This window comes from Sebastes fasciatus, chromosome 19, assembly GCF_043250625.1.
Source record: "Sebastes fasciatus isolate fSebFas1 chromosome 19, fSebFas1.pri, whole genome shotgun sequence".
Lineage (NCBI taxonomy): Eukaryota > Metazoa > Chordata > Actinopteri > Perciformes > Sebastidae > Sebastes > Sebastes fasciatus.
Window position 1 is genome coordinate 26,275,336 of NC_133813.1, and position 20,476 is coordinate 26,295,811.

Sequence of the window (20,476 nt, forward strand, 5' to 3'; positions counted from 1 at the left end):
ATTAAATAATCAAATAAATATTGGTAATATTTTTATGTTGATTAATCATTTAGAAAAAAAAATAATGCATCCACAGAGCTTTTAGACAGGTGATGAATAAAAGTATGGCTTTTTCTAAAACAAATTATTATTAGCAATCGATTAAAATATTTATTGCGATTAATCGCATGATTGTCCATAGTTAATCACCATTAATCACAAATTAATCACACATATTATATCTGTTCAAATGTACCTTAAAGGGAGATTTGTCAAGTATTTAATCCTCTTATCAACATGGGAGTTGGCAAAGATGCTGCTTAATGTAAATGTATGTATATATTTATTTTTTGGGGAATCAATTAACAACACAAAACAATGACAGATATTGTCCATAAACCCTCACAGGTACTGCATTTAGCATAAAAAATATGCTCAAATCATAACATGGCAAACTGCAGCCCAACAGGCAACAACAGCTGTCAGTGTGTCAGTGTGTTGACTTGACTATGACTTGCCCCAAACTGCATGTGATTATCATAAAGTGGGCATGTCTGTAAAGGGGAGACTCGTGGGTACCCATAGAACCCATTCATACATTCATTGATCTGGAGGTCAGAGGTCAAGGGACCCCTTTGAAAATGGCCATGCCAGTTTTTCTTCGCCAAAATTTAGTGTAAGTTTGGAGCGTTATTTTAGCCTCCTTCACGGTTGGTACCAATGGATTCTTTAGGTTTTTCTTGTTTAATATGATACCAGTATCTTCACTCTAGCTTTAAAACTGAAAAAACTAAAAAAGTTATTTTTATAAAACGGTCGCTATATCCTGGTAATCTGAAAAACATCATGTTCCTCTGTGTCCTCCGGTGTCCTCCAGTGCTCCTAACGGCATCTGCAAGATTTCACAGACCGGAGGAAAACAACCAGTAAGAGCTGATCTGGAGCCTGCTGTCCAGCTGCCGTCTAGGAGAGCCAGCTGTCAATCACTCGCGAACTCCGACCAAACAGTCAAACTAGGCAGCGCTGATCAAATATGAATCCATATTCTGTTACTTTAATGCCTATTTCTCCCCTCAAATGTTTTCAGAATCATCTTGTAGTGTACTGTTTAGCTGTAAAATGAGAAAGTTTGTGACCCAGCAGCCATGTTTAGATCTCTTGAGGGAATACCAAGCACCGCCCACCAGCTGGAGCACAGCCAATAGGAACGCTCTCTCAATGAAATGACCTGTGATTTTTTAAAGCCTGAAAACAGAGCCATGAGGAGGTGCAGAAGTCTAGTTTTCTTTCAGAGCACTTGAATTACAATATGCTGAAAGGTTATTATGGAATTGTTTTGCCCAGTGATGCCAAAAAATGGTTGCCTACTGAAATTTTAAATTAAAGATTGAAAGAATGATCAATTAAGATTGTAAATGAATCGTTTTTAAAAAATTGATGGGTCCAAAAATGAATGTTTTGTTTATCTCTGCGGAAGATATCTGACGTTTGGTTCCCACTTCTAACCAGGCTTGTGAGCCAATTGTAAAACGGCGTTGGTATCATGTGGTATCTCTGTGTCGTCATCGACAGTTAGGGTGGAAAAAATACTGTCTTCACAGTAAGTGCCTAGCAACGACTTGTTGTGAAGTGAAAGCAATTGAACGGTGGAGGGAGAATGAGACATCTAGTGGCTGAATGTTATCAATGTTATCGATTGCACCTTTAAAGTGAGGTCATATTGAGTTTGGTCCATGGTGACTGAACTGAACAAATCTACCTGATAAAGCGGAGCGGCTAGAAATCACAGAAACACATGTTACAGTGCATTTGAACCGGTTTATTCTCATGCTTCCTAAGTGTAATTCAAAGCATTCGCCAAAGAAACGGAATACAATAAAAATTGTCGTCCATTTTAAAATGTTATACATTCAAGAGTGCAATTATTTTAGTATAAATAGAATAAAATATCTGAGTGTCATAGAATATAATCTCTTTTAAAAAATGTTTTCAGAGTATGAAATATAGGATTTACATGGAGCAGAAAAAGATGACATTCGTAAATCAGCAGGTGCACAGCACTGTTCCCAAAAACCCAGAGATAAAATAATTAACATTTTGTAGTATGTTATAAATATATAGTAAAAATTAAGCTACTCATTGTACTACGAGTGTGCAATCAGCCCGAGGATACTATGATGTTCACATCCAACAGCATGTACTGTATATCACAGTATTTTAAGGACGAGGTGATTATCCCACAATAAGGTGCAGGGTTGGTTGGAGTCGGCTCTTATTAAAACTCTATTTCAGCAGTCAGATTTAAAGGTCCCATATCATGCTCATTTTCAGGTTCATACTTGTATTTTGTGTTTCTACTAGAACAGGTTTACATGCTGCAATGTTGAAAAAAACTACTTTATTTTCTGTCTGCCTGAACATACAGTACCTGTATTTACGCTCGGCCTGAAACGCTCCGTTTTAGTGCATTTCAACGGAATTGCAACGGAATTGCGTTGCTAGGCAACAGTTTGGGTCCATGTTTACTTCCTGTCAGCTGATGTTATTCACATACACCTTTAAAACCTTTAAACCTTTAGACCTTTAAATTGCATTCTAAGAAATTAATAAGAAAATAAAAACCTATGTCTTGATAAAAGAGAAATAATACCAAGTTTAAGTCCTGACATGACACAAATCTGAATCAGAAGTGACTCCACCACCCTGCTTCAAGGTGAAAAGGCGCTATGAGGCAGAGGCTGATTAGTTGGTCTTCTTGCAGCCTGTCTTCTCTGCGTTCTCTGACTCCTCTTTGGCTTCGAGCGATCCGCTTCGTCCCTTGACGGGCTCACCGGACTCTTTGGTTGTTGTGTCGGCGGAGGTCGTCGTCCCATTGGTTGCGCCATGATCGATGCATGCTTTCTGTACCTCGCCAGTGAGGGCGGCGTAAGGGAAGTGGCCGGTGAAGAGGGTCTTGTAGATGGCCGACTCGACGGCAGCGAATGGTGAGGTGGAGGAGCCTGTCAGCATCATCCTCGACTAAAAAAAAGAAGATAAATGTGTCAAGACAGAAACAAAATGTCTTATTAGAATGGTGATCGTCAAATCAAATCCAAAGTGTGGAAGTGTATTTAAAGCAGCTATAATCAGTATATTTAAATTAACACATGACTATTTGTATGTGAAAGTATCAGCCGACACTCTAGTCGTATGCAGTTTGTCACTTTTTTTCATGGATAGCCAATGTGATGTCGGCCTACTTTACATATCCAAGTGAACAGGTAACATATTAGTATTAACTTCTCCTTAGGGGATGAGAGTATAACATCTGCATCATCAGGAACAAAACTAATAAATAGCAGACAACTCTTTAAATCTGACGAAATGGCTCGGCGTTAATTTGACAGATCAGAGACGGGAGGGAGCTGAAAGAATGCGAGTTGAAAGAAGACATGGTAGATTTATCTGTGTCTCAGTCAAGAGCACAAGTTTCCCAGAGAAGAGAAGAGAGGGTGATGCAAGCTGATGAAAATGATGCAAAAGCCCCAGCCCTACGGGTAATACCGAGCTAATGTGAGTCACCGCGGCTCAAACTTCAAAAAAGGCAGAGGCAGAAAGGTCATTTAGAAGACGAGACGCCACAGATTTGGAGGGAGCTGGCACCAAAATATCTCTTCTACCTTGAGTTAAGATCAAATAATAAACAAAATATGAAATAGTTTGACCGTCTGACTTGCTACCACCTTGGGTGTTTATTCTCAAGGTCACACTGTTACAGTGTACGAGCTACACAAATACACCAGACTGACCCTGTTGATGACGGTGAAGATGGTGTAGATGAGCATCAGGTGGTGCTTCTGGAGAGGCAGGTAGTGGGTCTGCTGCAGAGCAAACAGCACCGCCCCTATCAGGGTGATCTTGGTGGGGCTGAACAAGAGACATGCAATAAGAGAGCAGTTATGATATAATATATATGATACAAATAAATACACAGTGAGGGTGATAACTTTATGCACATACTTGGAGGGAATTATTATGCACACATGAACTAAACTGGAGACACACATCACTGGATGTACATGTTGTCCTCTTGAGTAAATGCTGCCTTAAAGGGATCCTTTGGGTGTTTTGAAGTGAGGAACTTATCCATAGTCAGTGTATTACCTACAGTAGTTGACGGTCGGCCTATATTTAGAATATTTTCACTGCTTTACCTCGCCGTCAGACAGCCCTTTTTACTGGGGAACTGAAGCCGTTGTATCCATCTATGCTCTCGCCAAACCCACCATTGAAAAAACCTGTAATTTTACCTGGGGTCTGGTGGCTTTAGTGAGAGCATAGATAACGGCTAGTGGCCAGTTCCCTGTCGGAAACGTAGACTGTATAGCTGTCTCACGGTAGAGATTAGGGATGTCCATAATTAACCGTTTAACCGTTAACCGACATTAAGCATTTTAACCAATTAACGCTATCGGTTAAAGCGGTTAAAAGAAATGTTAATAATTAACTCAAAAGCTGAGCGGCTCAGAGGAGCGCCTCGTCTCTTTAAGGAGAAAAGCTGGTCCACCTTAACAGCCCACCTTAAGAGGCAGATCTGGAGTTGCAGGATACAGGAAGTTGGCTCCGGTCTCTGGCTCGCTTGAGCGGAGGAGTTGTAGTTTCATAGCAATTATTCACCGACAAATAAACTGTACACACACTGCTACACCTATGTTCACAGCTAGAACGCCACCAACAACCTCACACTCAACACCAACACACACACACTGTTTGTTGGCCACTCACTAAAGTTCCGCCGGGCAGACACACAGCTGACAACCTCCTAAACTAAACTAAATGTGCAGTGGAGACTTTTACTGGGAAAGTGGCTGCATGTCCGCGACACTACACGCATCATCGTAGCTGCTAAGTTAACGCTCCCGGACGGTGAACTGGGGACTCCCGTCAACCAATATCTGTTGTGCTCCTGCAGCTGGTACACCACTGCATGCGAGGCACAAATCTTGTCAGTTAACGGTTAATAATCGGTTAACGAGGGTCGGTTATCGGTTAAGAAATTTAGACATAACCTAGACATAACACGACGTGCGACTCCCACTTTTCCCAGTCTTCCCACTCTGGAGAAAGGCCAGCTACACAGGGTTTCAAAACACACAAAGAGCAGTTTATTTTCAACTTTAGATACTTCAATACAAAATGACCCAGGGTCATAACACCGATTACACCGGACATTTTACAAGAAAAGATGACGGTCAATATATGTAGCGCGCTAACTTTCATCTTTACCGTCGGACGGCTGCGTGTCTGGCCTGTCCGGTCCAGCTTTTTGCTGCGAGGCCGCAGGTTTCCACCTGGGGCCGCTGCACCATGCTCACCGGCTGTGACCACTCTGTCCGCGGCACGGCGATTACCTCTTTAACGTTATGGTTCCATTATAGCATTGGGTTTAAATCCAAAGTATTGCCAAATAGGTGCTTTTGCTTTTCGCATTGACACCAAATCCTCCGCCATCATCTTGTCTGTCAACTCTCTCTCTTGTCTCGTGAGAAGTGTTTGAAATCTGACTCCTGCTACTCTGAGCTGAGACTCCGTACAGAGCAGACACTTTCACTTTCAGATTGTAGAGTCCGCTGTCCGACTATGTATTGATAACACGCCGCTGATACGCCAAAATTAACTAAATGGGTTTTATTTCTATATAAAAAAAAGCAAAACGATGGTGGGGGCTGTGGACAAGTAATGTAATCAGTGTGCGCCCGACCACCGTGTAACACTGGTAACACCGACCACCGCGGCAAGCCTATCTCATGGCAAGGTAAACCGGCAAAAATATTCTAAATATAGCGAACACTTAAACTGATATCGATGTTTTTAGGTGGATAAAATACATTTTGCCGCCGGCCCTGTCCAGAGCAGTACATCGTTTTGCTCCCGTGTCGGTAACGTCTGTCCGCTTCTCCAAACTGGGGGCGTGGCGACCGTCATCTACTGTAGGTAAATACACTGACTATGTACTAGTACCTCATACAACCCCACTGAGCTTTCCCTTTAAGGCAGGGGTCAGCAACCTGCGGCTCTGGAGCCACATGTGGCTCTTTAGCCCCTCTCCAGTGGCTCCCTGTGGATTTTAAAAAATGGAAATGAATAACTGTTTTTTTTTTTACATTTTCATTTTTATTTATTATTGTTGTAGGTCTATGGTCTGACGGAGTAATAGGGCCACATTGAGGAAAAAGAATGAATCTGAGATTTCGAGAATAAAGTCACAATATTATAAAGTAGTAATTTTACTCGTTATTTTCTTTTTTTCTCGTAAAGTTATGACTTTATTCTCATAATATTACTACTTTTTTCCTGGGAATATTATGACTTTATTACTATATACTCAGACTATAAGCTGTGTTACTTCATCACAATGCTCAAAGGTTTTGTGGCTCCAGACAGATTTTTTGGTGGAAGTTGTTACCCATACATTGATAGCTGCCAGCTGTAGCATATCCCCAGATTTGCTAAGTGTTGCCATGTTTGGTTCGGAATAGTTTGACATTTTGGGAAATGCACTTATTCACCTTCTTGCCGAGAGGTAGATGAGAATATTGATACCACTGTCGTGTCTGTAAGGTAAATATAAAAGGTACAACCATGAGCCAGTCAGCTTATTTTTAGTTTAGCATAAAGACTGGCAGCAGGGGAGAATATCCATCCTGGCTCCGTCCAAGGGTGACAAAATCTGCTTACCAACAACTCTAAAGCTCAAAAATCTATATATCTTGTTTGTTTAATCCGTACAAATGACAAACTGTAGTTTTAAATGAAGGGTTGTGTGCTGGACTATTTCTTGTCAGGTTAAACAGCGGATATTCCTGAAATATTCCAGCACATAACGAGAGCTGCAACGAATAATGGATTAGTTATTAACTATTAAATGAATTGCCAACTATTTTGATAATCGATTAAATGATTTGAGTCATTTTTCAAGAAGAAATATAAAATAAAATCTCTGGTTCCAGCTTCTAAAATGTGAATATTTTCTGGTTTCTTTCCTCCTCTATGACAGTAAACTGAATATCTTTGAGTTCTGTACAAAACAAGACTTTTGAGGACGTCATCTTGAGCTTTGATCGACATTTTTCACCATTTTCTGACATTTTATAGACCAAACAACTAATCGAAAAAAATACTCGACAGATTGATCAGCAATGAAAATAATCATTAGTTGCAGCCCTGCCCTTAACCAGCATTAACACATGTAGTCATTAAGTAAATATTCACATTTCACAAAAATGTCAAACTATTCCTTTAAAATTTCAAAAAAAAAACACTTGCAGTGTATTGAAAATGTCATTTTATAAGCACAAAAATCCCTGATGTAATATCGATAGAGTCCTGTATAAGACTTACTAAGACATTTTGAGGAGCTCGTTAGTCTCTGGTTTCCATACACCTCGAACAAGCTGCTCAAAATTACTTATCAGACCCCCTCCAGCACCTAGTGGGGGTAGAGAAGACACACACATGGTTGATTACAGATTCATATTCACATATATATATAATCCATTTGAAAATCCTCCTGCATGCACCCCATCAACTACACTGACCTTTAGCCCACCCGACAGCGATCATAACCAGCAGACTGTCTTTGTATTTGCCGTGCGCCTGGGTGACCCCCCCGAGCACCTTCCATGTCCTGGTCACTTCCTTCATCCCTGACAGCACCAGCCTCAGAGGCAGCAGGGCGGCACAACAGTACACCAGGTCCATGGGGCAGTAAAACACTAGGTACCTGTAGAGACACATATGGCTCAAATAAAGAGAGCACACACACACACACACACACATCTCAGCAACCTGCTGCGTGTAAACTATGTGTTCATTAAACATTTCGACAGTATCACACAGGCCAGTCTCTGTCAAGTACAGGACTTCACCAGCAGAGGGTGCTGTCTATTTTGGTAAGAGGAGTGTAATTATATGTACCACCAGTAGAGGGCAACCAAAGGCTTCATATTAAGAGGTGGGGACTTGACAACAACCTCTCTGTTTCATTCAATGCTTTCCACATTTCATGCTCCCTTTACATCAAATTAAGTAGCTGCACAAGAGAACCTTTTCTTTAAAAGTTGCAGAGGGCCTCTCACTAATCCTACCTCCCTTCCCTTCCTCTCTTTTCAAGCCTCAAGATATTTACCAGGTGATCGAAGCGAGCAGGACACTGGTGCTGTTGGACAAAGGTGCGATGGCCGGCTCGGCCAGCATGACGGCGGACAGCACGGCTCCGCCGAAACAGAAGAGCATGGAGCTGAACCAGCAGGCCAAGGGGCTGACTCTGGAGACCTCGAGGACGCCTGCACAAGAACAGAAGTAAAAGTTATCAGCAGGATCACGGTGATTTCCTTGAGTCCCCTACACGTGGTGTATTTCCTATATATAAGGTATTATTAGCATTCCCATAGGGTCAGTTAATGCATGGGCACACTCTGTAATCACTGTTGTTGTTGAGAGCTTACCATAATAAGCATTAAACACAGACTGTAATGTATTGGATGGATTTATATAATGATAGTATTCCTAAGAGACAAGCTTTTTGGATGAGAGTAAGATTTAGTCTAGACCAGGGGTCAGCAACCTGCAGCTCCGGAGCCACATTCTTTAGCTCCTCTCCAGAGGCTCCCTGGGGATTTTTAGAAATGGAAATGAATAACTGTTTTTTGTTTACATTTTCATTTTTATTTATCATTGTTGTAGGTCTATGGTCTGACGGTACGACGGAGTATTAGGGCCACATTGAGGGAAAATAAATAAATCTGAGATTTCGAGAATAAAGTCATAATATAACGAGAATAAAGTCATTATATTACGAGAATAAAGTCATTATATTACGAGAATAAAGTCATTATATTACGAGAATAAAGTCATAATATTACGAGAATAAAGTCATTATATTATAAAGTAGTCATTTTACTTATTTTCTTTTTTTCTTGTAAAGTTATGACTTTATTCTCATAATATTACGATTTTTTTCTCATAATATTATGACTTAATTCTGGAAAGCTCAGATGTTTTTTCCCTCAATGTGGCCCTAATACTCCGTAGTACATTTGCACTTTGGCCCTCACTGCATTAGACTTATATACTATAACCGTAGACTATAAACTGTGTTACCTTCATCACAATGCTCAAATGTTTTGCGGCTCCAGACAGATTATTATTTTTTTTTCTTTGCCTACAATGGCTCTTTTGATAGTAAAGGTTTGCTGACCCCTGGGCTAGACTAAATAGCCATTTGTGAAGTGTACAGTATTCAAATTTAGCTGGTTTATCAGGGTATTAGAAGGAGAAGTGGAGTTTGATCCTTTGGCCTCTTCCCTGTCTGAAACTATAAATATTAACTAGTCAGAGGGAACAAACAAAGAGAGGTTTGTCAAGCACAGTTGCAATGATGGTGTTGTTCAAAGTGCACAGAATGAGTTACCACATTTACAGAAAACAAACCATATCTGCTCACGGCAGATAATGATCGGCTGCAGGGTGGAACTCTGTGGTTCCACCCTGTTTAAAACGAACACCGCATTCCTTTATCCTCTTAAGCCATTTACACGCAGCAACAGCACGAGTTAGAAGCAGCTCAAATAGCATGTGAGCTGCTGTGTATTATATTATGGTATTTTTATGTTATTACTGTAAATCTTTGCAAGGAAAGAATGACTGGTGTAACTATTATTTAGCCAAGGACTGAGATTTTTGTATATCCTTTATATAATTCTATCTACCCCTGCAGAGATGGTTCAATCAGGGCTGTAGTACTCGAGTACTCCGGGTTCAGGGGTGGATAAAAAGTCAACAGTAGAAGTCACATAGAAGTGGTCTACATCATCTGAAAGCTGGGAACCTGAAGATTACTTTGCTCGGCACGGTGTGTCAAGTTCTTCTAGTCATTAATAAGAAATAGAAATGAATGAATGAATGAATCAAAAGAAATTGTAAAAGTGTATAAGGGTTTAGAAAATGATGATAGAAGTATATGACGTCCATCCTCATGCTCTATTATGTCTCATAAGTTGTTGCAGCAATTTTTGGGTCGATACCATTTGTTACACAGATTTGGTGCTAAATTAACCACTTTTTACCACTCGAGAATTAATAAAAACAAAAATCCCTCCAAAATACTACATTAAGACACCAAGACCTGGAGGACACCGGAGGACACAGAGACACATGATTTTTTTCAGGTTACCTGTTTCATGAACTACTGTCAGGATATAGCGACCGTTTTATAAAAATTACTTTTTTTAAATCATATTTGCTCCAATCTCGCCTTCTGTTGCTTTAAGTTGGACTTGGACAGCCCTGGGTCCAATACTATCTAAGACTGTCTTGTCTGACTTCGGGCTGTTACGATATCCGATTTTTCCTATACGAACGTGGCCAAAAGAATTCACGGTAGCAGTACTATCGCGGTATCTATAGACAATTTAGAAAAAAAAATGTTGTCACTTTTTAGGAAAATGAATTAAACTCAAAATATGAGTGTAGGGAGGTGGAGAGAGAGTGTGTGTAACCATAACTGTGCAAAAGTGTGATTTAACTGGGTTATTTACACAATATTATCATAATGTGTTTTATTAACATATCAATATTTAATTTTTTAAATATCATGTTAATCATCAATACCGGCATATCGTGACACCCCTAGTCTACCAAAATGAATGCCAACAACGTACACTGGGATATACTATACGTGTTCCACTTAACCCCCGACAGGTAACGCTTAGTCAACCCTGAACCATCTGCCCTGAGTCACACACAGGACCATACTGGTAATCTGAGGATTACAGACAGATTATAGACTCCTGGAGAGAGATCGGTAAACCAGGAGGATTTATAGCTCTATCGGCAGACACCCAGTGGATTCAGTCTGCTCAGCTCACTTCTTAACTTTGCTCCTCGATCACAGAAGATGGAAATGATGGAGAAGCAGTTTAATTTACCGCCGTGTGTACAAAGTTGTGAACTACAGTTTTGAAGTTTCTAAATGAGAGACATTTAACACAATTAGCATTTTGAACAGTTCTGATGTGATGCTAAAACAGAATGGAACTAGAATGGCACTCGGAGAGCGCAGACCTTATATTTATATATACACGTGTGTTTATGTTGAGATCAGCTGTACGTAGCGGAGCATCGTAAAACACTTCATTCAAACTGGACATCAGAAACAAATTAAACTCACCTAAACCGTCGTCGTTACTCTTTCCAACAATCACCAAGTGTGCTTTGGTCAAACTCAACTGTAATTTCACTGAGTTTAATGTGAAAAAACGCAGAATCTACACCCCCCCACTCTCTTTTTGTCTCTCTCTCTGAAGGAAAGAGTCATCAACGCGTCATCAGTTACACTGTGCATGTGAGGTCTTAATGCTCAGGCTGATCGGAATCCTTAAAAAAAATCCGGATTACGACAAAAAATGTCATACAAATCCATCACAGACTTTTGGAGTAACCCTGCTAACGGACAAACAAACAAACCAACCAACAAACAAACAAACCAACGCCAGTGGAAACATAATCTCCTTCCTAGGCCTTCGGCCTTGGCGGAGGTATTAATAATAATAACTGTAAAATATTAAAAGAACCAATACAATAATGTAAAAATACTTCTTTAGTAAAGTACAGACATATTATCCTCAAAATATACCTAACCCGTTACCATTCCGCCCTCTTTTTTTTTAGAGGGGTAGGGGTGGGGAACAGTATTGTAGATGTCACGTAGAAGTGGTGTACATCATGTGAAAGCTGGGAACCTGAAGATTAATATGAAATGCAGCTCAGCACTATGTGTCAAGTTGTTCTAGTCATTAATAAGAATTGTTATTAATATAAATAAATCAATTAATTAATTAAAATAAATTGTGAAAGTGCATCATGCTTAGAACATGATGATAAGTATGTGATGGTCATCCCCATGCTCTATCATGTCTCATAAATTGTTGCAGCAATTTTTGGGTTGATACCATTTGGTGCTAAATTTAACAACTTTTTACCATTTGAGAATTGATAAAAATGACCAATAATCCCTCCAAAATACCATAGTAAGATACCAAGACCTTGAGGAACACCATAGAAAAACCCATGATGTGATTTGTGATCAAAAACGTTTGACATTTGAAGATTTCTGCAAGAATTGCATTTTTCGGTGATCGGATGGCGAGCACTTTTCGGTGATTGGATGGCGAGCACACTCAGAAACCCCCTCATTGTCAATCTAGCTAGGAAAGCCATCCATCCTCTGAAGGAAATGGCTACTATGGGGACTAACATCATCACACATGAATACAGTTGGGCTCATTGGATCCACAAGAGTCTCAGCTTTACAGTGACACCCAATTTATGTAATTCCAAGACTGTTTAGGGTCCCCAGTATGCAGAAATATTCACATACACCATTTTAAAATAGGCAAAAATAACACATTTGTACTGCATGCAAGAAACAGTATGCAGTTTGCCCCAAACTGCATGTGATTATCATAAAGATGGCATGTCTGTAAAGGGGAGACTCGTGGGTACCCATAGAACCTATTTTCTTTCAAATATCTTGAGGTCAGAGGTCAAGGGACCCCTTTGAAAATTGAGATGGAGCTACTTTTAACTGCTTTATATTCAGTCAGGTATTTTTGTCTATTGACTCTCAACCTAGGGGTCAGGGCCCCTCGTGAGGGTCAACAGATAAATCTGATGGGTCGTGAGATGATTAAGATAAGATATTTCTTTATAAGTCCCATAGTGGGGGAACAAAGACGAAAGAGGAAAAAATAAAGTTCTGCTGCAAAATCTGTATTCATTTTTTGGGACTTTTCTCTAATCTTTTGAAACTCATTATTCTTTGTCATACTTCGATTTGGGGGATAACCATGCTATAAGTTTTGGAACTACAATTCCCATAATTTGGCGGTTTTGGGTGACGTAAACAGGAAGTATAATGTTGCCATTGAGTAGGTCAGTTAGTTAGCTGTGGAATACAACTTCTTCCCCATTCTTATTTTTGTTTACATTTTGGCAAATAGCACCATTAAAAGTAAGCCGAATTGGCTATTAGCAATTCTTGTTTGCAGTGTACTCATGGATGTACAGACAACTATCACTGGATTACTTTGATAGTGAAGAGAAGTTAAAGACGTGATGATTCTCAGGCTAGTTCTGGAGATATAAGGAGCCCTTTCTTTCTGAGTTCTAAGCTGATTTTTGGATGGATTTATTTGATCATTTTATTCATATATTCAGTGATAATGATATCCTTGGAAAGTGTAAGTCACACTGAAACAAATAATATATGTATCCTGTCTGTGTGCAGATTTGCGTGAGTTAGGACTCTGAGAAGGAGTGCACATTTTCATGCAAAATTGTGGCAATCAGGCGCTAATGGTTTTAAAGTACCTCCAGTAAAAGCCTCGTTGAGCTGTGTGTCACAGATACTTGTTGTTGTTGTTGTTTTTAGAACAGCGGTATGCATGTCACCTGTCCCCTTCACATCACCCGGTGTCTTGACCTCCCCTCTCTCCCTTCTCACCCCCCCTTCAGCTCTCCCACGCCCCCCCTGGGTAGGCGTCCCTCACAGTTTGAAAACTCTGCTATACACCAGAGGTAACTTGAATGACTGGCAGTGAGTGATATAAAGTATATGTGGCTTCAGCTCAGAGTGGGAACTGTGCACCACTGCGGCATCAAAAGCACAGTGAAGTCTCCGTGTTAACACATTTTAACTGCTTTTTGTGATTTGAGTTGACTTTTGCAACAGTGACACAACCAGACAGTTTTTTTGTGTGTACATGAAGTCTGATGTATTGAACACATCTGGTTCAAAACTAGTTGCCACAGTTAGAAGAGGAGGAAGTTTGAAAAATAAATGTCAGACAGGAAAGAGTGGTTATAAAATATGCCAACCGTCCGGCACTCTGACTGTCATTTCCTCCTGTGAGAGCCTCAGGCTCCATGAGACATAAATGCTCAGTCTCTTACAGGAGTTGTAGCACTCAGTTACTCAGTTCATAGAGACAGAGTGCAACATGTCATACTCTGAAAACCACGCCCACCAGGGGGGAAGACAGTTGGCACCGCAATATATATAGCCATGGGCTGAAATGCTAACAAAATGCCTGTAGCCAGCTAAAAACATTAGATTTTCAGCATGTCAAATGATTATTTTAGAACCCTATGTCTACTCTACCAGGGGTGCAGTCGATAACTAAAATGATGATGGATGATGATGATGATGAAGATGATGAAGTTAGCTGTTAGCTAGCTAATGTGTTACTTGCAAACATAATACTGCATAGCTTTTTGATTATCCACATTCCACTACAACACAAGTTGCACACTGTCGCTTTAGCTTATAGACAGTATAGCAAGATAACTCCCCAAAAGTGAAGCCAAAATATCTTGATCGCCCCCTGGTGGCTGGCTGCAGTACACTGTAGGTCATAAATCTGCGTTAACATGATGGGACATGGACCAAACTAAAAAGTAAAAGTTTTCCAAAAAGATGGTGTCTGTCATTTTAGACAGTTCTTATTTTATGTATGTAAGTGTTCACTTTTCTGATAAGTTTGGTTTTAATTAGTTATTGGATGCTATAAAAAGGGGGTGAGACCTCATGATTGGCAGCTGTGATACTCTCGCTAGCAAGCTGCGTCTGTGCTCGGCTCGCGATTGATTCGGGCGGGTGTTTGGGCGGGACCTCAAAACCACAGCTCCTACGCCCGATCACTACTGCGCAGATTTAGGATCCAAATGTCCCGTATCTGGGATATTTTGGCTTCACTTCTGTACAGTCGGAGGAAAGGGAGACGCGTCGTCCATCTATATATACACTCTAGGGGTGTGCGATATGACGATATTAGATCTTGAACGATTAAAATGTCTCTACGATCTGCCTTTTCAGGGAGATCGTAGAACCGCGATATAGTGTACTTTGCAGTTGCTGGTAGTTTCCAGTTAGCGTCACGCTTCAGTGCAGCGGCTCTTCCGCTTCCTAGTTTGGTGCTTATTTGTGTGAATGCTGGATTTGCTTGTCGAGTTTTGTCAGGCAAAGTATGTGTGTAGTCGTCAAGACTTAATCAACATGGGATTACAGCACAGTACCGCTGTTACAAGCGACTTTCAAAGGACGCGCAACATACATCACCGGGTCTACGTGGATTGATATCGGGATATGATATTTTTGCCATACCGCCCAACCCTAATACAGTCTATAATATAGTCAATATACGGAGGAATACACACACCCCTTTTTCATAAATTGTGCGTTTGAAACAAGCTGTTAGGATTTCTGTCTATTTGTGATGTCACAAATATACAATATTTAGACTATTACAGTTTTGAATGTAAACATTTTAAATGTGTTCCAGTTTATTTCCTGTTGCAGTGTATGTAAATAACATCAGCTGACAGGAAGTAAACATGGACCCAAACTGTTGCCTAGCAACACAATTCTGTTAAAATTCTGTTGAAATGCGCTAAAATGGAGTGTTTCAGACAGAGGGTGAATACAGGTATATTCAGGCAGACAATATGAGGAAAATATTGTGTTTTTTGAACATTACAGCATGTAAGCATGTGTTTAGTAGAAACACAAAATACAAGTATGAACTTGAAAACGAGCGTGATATGGGACCTTTAACTGACATTTGGACAAAACGCTTGCTGCACACGTCAGCATACTGAATGTCAGGATCCCCTAGTTCATCAGCTCCCATTCTTGCTGCTGATGCCTCAATTTTGTCATCCCAGTTTATTTCGGTTCGGTAGCGTATAAACTTAGCTTTGGGTTATTTACCCTGTTGGTAGTGCATCCCACCTCATAGCAGCTTTTAGGAATTTTACTCTTGTTTGCTATCAGACTGAAGTGACAAGGATGCACCTTCACAATATAAAGTCAATAGAGAGCGATGAATTGCTTTCCCCTCCGGTGTGGGCGAGACTTAATTTGAGCTCTGTCTCTATTGCTTACATAGTAAACAGGGTCGCTATGTCATCACTTTTAGTTCCAGAGCAAAACAAACTGCTGCAGAGCCTGACTGGCCGAGCACCAACTTTAACAGAAATGCTGTTTCATTTAAAGCTGAAGTAGGCGAGATTGGAGCAAATATGATTAAAAAAAGTTATTTTTATAAAACGTCCGCTATACCGTGACAGTAGTACATGAAACAGGTAACCTGAAAAATATCATGTGCCTCTGTTTCCTCCGGTGTCCTCCGGTGCTCCTAACGGCATCTGCAAGATTTCACACACCGGAGGAAAACAAGCAGTAAGAGCTGATCTGAGGTCTGCTGCCCATCTGCCGTCTATGAGAGCCGGCTGTCAATCACTCGCGAACTCCAACCAAACGGTCAAACTAGGCAGCGCTGATAAATAGGGATGCACCGATACCACTTTTTTCAGACCGAGTACAAGTACAAGTACTTACATTTGGGTACTCGCCGATACCAAGTACCGATACGAGTACTTCTCTGTGCCAAAAGACCCTCGTTAACAGCAAGCTGGAGGGTGTGAGCGACACACGTCAGGCTGGGGAGTCACGCATACGAGGCGGTGCGCCGCGACCGGCTCTAGGTCGGCCTGGAAAGGCTTGGGGCGAAGGTGCTTCCTGGAGTCGTGGCCAAAGTGTCACAGGGGCGGATTGTCCTCAGTGCGCTCCAACCGCGTGTGCCCCCAGGGCGGGGCTCGGCCCACGTAAAAAGGCGCCAGAGGTCTGCAGCGATGTCGGCAACCCATCCCGACCCGTCTTGAAACACGGACCAAGGAGTCTACGCACGCGCGAGTCAGAGGGTGCAAGCAAAACCCGTGGCGCAATGAAAGTGAGGGCCGGCGCGCACTGGCTGAGGTGGGGTCCAAGCCCAGCGGGGTCGGGCGCACCACCGTGAGCACGTGCAATAGGACACGAAAGATGGTGACGAGAGGTTAACGTCACGCTGCCGTAAAGTGGTATTGGTGCCGTTGTATTAGAGCCGTTTGGCGAGTACGAGTACATGAGCACAGTATCGGACCCGATACCGGTATCGTAATCGGTGCATCCCTAAATATGATTCAATATTATGTTACGTTAATGTCTATTTCTCTCCTCAAATGTTTTCACAATCATCTTGTAGTGCACAGTTTAGCTATAACATGAGAAAGTTTGTGACGCCGCCGCCATTGTGAATTCTAGTGAAGGAACGCCAAGTTCCGGTCACATGACCGTAGCTCAGCCAATAGGAACGCTCTCTCTCTCTGAAATGACCTGTGATTGGCCAAAGTCTCCCGTCACGGGCTAGATGTTCTAAAGCCTGAAAACAGAGCCATGAGGAGGAGCAGAAGTCTAGTTTTCTCTCAGAACACTTGAATTACAATATGCTGAAAGGTTATTATGGGATTTTTGCCCAATGATGACAAAAATATACTGCATACTGCCACTTTAAGAGGTGGTAACTTTTGCACTATAATTTTACAAAGCGTAATTTCAATATAGCACGTGTGCTGTACAGCTGCTTTTCAGATAGCGTTCAGATGGTAAAAAAGGTAATGCTTTGCCTACATTTTAAGCTGAAATCTAAAATACATTGTTTGTACTGCTCTGAGCTACAAACACACCTTTACCAGACCAAGATCCTGTTTCCTGTTTCGCATTGGGAGGAGACATATTTACAAGTCAAATTTGAGGATTACAGGCAAATACCACATCTGTAACCTGTCATGCTGGTTGTATTTTCAGTTCCTCTTTCTGTCTCTTCCTCTGTTCTTTGTCTCTTTGTCTTGTCTCCAATGTGAAGGTAGAGAGTGGGCTCATCTATCTTCTCCTCACTTCTCCCAGGAATTAAAACAAACCCTTTTTTGGAAATCTCTCTCTCTCTTCAGAGTCATAAACAAACGTAAACTGTTGTAATCTGAGTTTTGCCTGTGGAGTCATTTATTTTAAAGCGACAGTAAGCTGAATGTTTTTGGCGTCAGTGGGCAAATACTCCATAATAACCTTTCAGCAAAATTGTAATTCAAATGTTCTGAGAAAAAACTAGACATCTGCTCCTCCTCATGGCTCTGTTTCCAGGCTTTAAACAATCTAGCCCGTGACGGGAGACTTTGGCCAATCACAGGTAATTTCATTGACAGAGCGTTCCTATTGGAGGTTCATTCAACAGAGGCATCTGTCAATCACTCGCGAACTCCGGTCAAACTAGGCAGCGCTGATCAAATATGAATCAATATTCTGTTTCTATAATGCCTATTTCTCTCCTCAAATGTTTTCAGAAACATCTTGTAGTGCACGGTTTAGCTGTAAAATGAAAGAAAGTTTGTTCCGGCTGGTGGGCGGTGCTTGGTATTTCCTCAACTGATCTCAACATGGCTGCAGTAAAGTACACTACAAGATGTTTCTGAAAACATTTGAGGAGAGAAATAAACTCTGCTCAGTAAAATGACCATTGGGCGAGGGTATATTACAACGTTATCATGATGTGTTCAAATGTAATCTCGTAAAATTACGATTTTGGCGAAAAACTTGAATAAATTTGTTTATAAGAGATGTTTTCACATCAATATAAAATAGATATTAGAGGGGGAATTATGACCTGTTTAACTTCCTAACAACTTAAAGCAAATATTTATATAATCATAATCATTTGAATTGTGTGTTTTTTAGGCAAACAACTACTATAGATGACAATTGCAAAGTACAGTAGTGTACAGTACCCTCCCTGTCCCCAAAAATAGGGCTCTCCCAGAAGCTACGATGTAATTCGAACACTGTAATTTACCATATTTATAATGTTTTTTATGATAAATATATCGAACATTGAATGACATCAGATCTAAAATGTTATTCCCTCATTTAGCGCAGAGATTTCAAAAGTGGCAGATAAAATTTCTGAGTGGCAGACGAAAAAAATACTTGTCTTCCACAGTGGCAGGAAGTGAAAAAAGTTCATTTCAGACCCTGAACACAAGTCTTGTAGCTGAGAAACAGTTCAGTACAGTATACAGTAGGGCAGCATCTCTCCTACAGTACACATGTAACCACATTTTCTAAGCCTGTATATAAGACATTCTTCCTCTCTCTTGAAACTAGATAACTAGATAAGAAAAAAGTGGCTCATCCCTGGTTATTTTTGGCCTTGAAGGGAGAACCACTGATTGACACTGCTGGATGTAGTAGAGCAGAAGGGGAAGTTTAAACACAGGAAAGAGAAAAGAGAGGGAGGGTTGAAGCGTTCATGGCATTCCTTTCCTTTTTGGTGAAGGGAGGAGCTTGAGCTGGCCCCCTGAGTGTTTTGTGTCTTAACTTTAATTCCAGTTTTCTTTTGAAATGATCCTGAAATTTAAATCTTTCTATTGCTATCCTCTCCGTAATGAGGATTTTGTGTCGTGTTCGCTGATCTCTGGCATATTGTTTGTCCATATTTTTACTCTACTGCGTATCTCTCTCTCTCAGCGTCAGACAGATAGATAAATGGGAGCAGAGGACGAAGGGTTAAAAGGTCACGGGGAGCTCAGATGCTTTGCGAGGCAAGTTCCAAAATAGACTGAAGATTTACAGCAGCGGGACTACAATGGACTGTGTGTGTGTGTTCTTGCATGCTTGTGTGTGTGGAAAGTGGACTCCCTGCGCAGTTAAAGTCCACCTGTCCCTGTAGACTCTATCTCAGTGACATAACATGTGTTGGCTCAGTGCCTGCCTTTGGTCTGAGCTGATCCAATCAACTGTGGCTCAGCGGCAGTTTGCGCTTTAAAGTTAGATTCGTTTGATTAACTCACTGTGGCAGAATACCATGTGTGTCCCATCGTCTGCCACATCTTTTTTTGTTTTTGTTTTACATAACCTGCATTTGAAACTGTTTTTAAGAGGCGTATAGGAGGATGTAGCATTAGACAGAGGTATTTTTATTATTTAGCCTGCCCTACCCTCTATGGAGGACAGAACCTGCCAAAATAAATAAATAAGTAAATTAATTAATAAATTAGTCAATAAGTGAATGAATATAGCATCAAATTAAAAAAATATATAAAAATAAATGTAGGCATTAATGAATTGATAAAATGTGACATAAATTGATATTTCTGTCTTAATTTGTTTCTTTCTTTATTTACCTTTTTATTTATTCCCCTATCATCTACTCTTTTATTTATTTTTCCATTTTATTTATTTATATAAAATAAAATGTATTTAATTTTATATAAATTACATTTATATAATTTACATAAAATAATTGAATTACAATAAAAATTCATTTTATATAAATTAAATTTATTTAATGTTTGCATTTATTTTACATGAATAAAAAATAAATGCAAACATAAATCAATTTAATTTGTATAAAATAAATGAATTTATTTTTGCATTTTTTTTTATTTTAAATGTATTCATTCAGTATTACATTTATTTAGGTATTGATTGATTGGTTTATGCATTTTTTTGCAAACTTTTCTTTATAACTTTCCTTTTTACATTTCTTTATGCAGTCCTGCTTCATTTTGTAATTGAGGGGAGTCATTC

At 40.3% G+C, this 20,476-nt stretch overlaps 1 protein-coding gene across 4 annotated transcripts in view; it reads right to left on the minus strand.

Annotated features, from left to right (window-relative positions):
• Positions 1-20,476, minus strand: part of tmem38b (transmembrane protein 38B) — a 173,134-nt gene that overhangs the window by 151,725 nt on the left and 933 nt on the right. For all 4 annotated transcript variants that reach the window (XM_074617331.1, XM_074617333.1, XM_074617329.1 and 1 more), the window contains exons 2-6: positions 8,147-8,303; positions 7,557-7,741; positions 7,360-7,447; positions 3,768-3,885; positions 2,561-2,997 (exon numbers count right to left, since the gene is read on the minus strand). In XM_074617331.1, coding sequence (XP_074473432.1) covers positions 2,722-2,997; positions 3,768-3,885; positions 7,360-7,447; positions 7,557-7,741; positions 8,147-8,303 — 824 coding nt within the window. In that variant the 3' untranslated portion in view covers positions 2,561-2,721. The remainder of the gene's footprint in view (positions 1-2,560; positions 2,998-3,767; positions 3,886-7,359; positions 7,448-7,556; positions 7,742-8,146; positions 8,304-20,476) is intronic.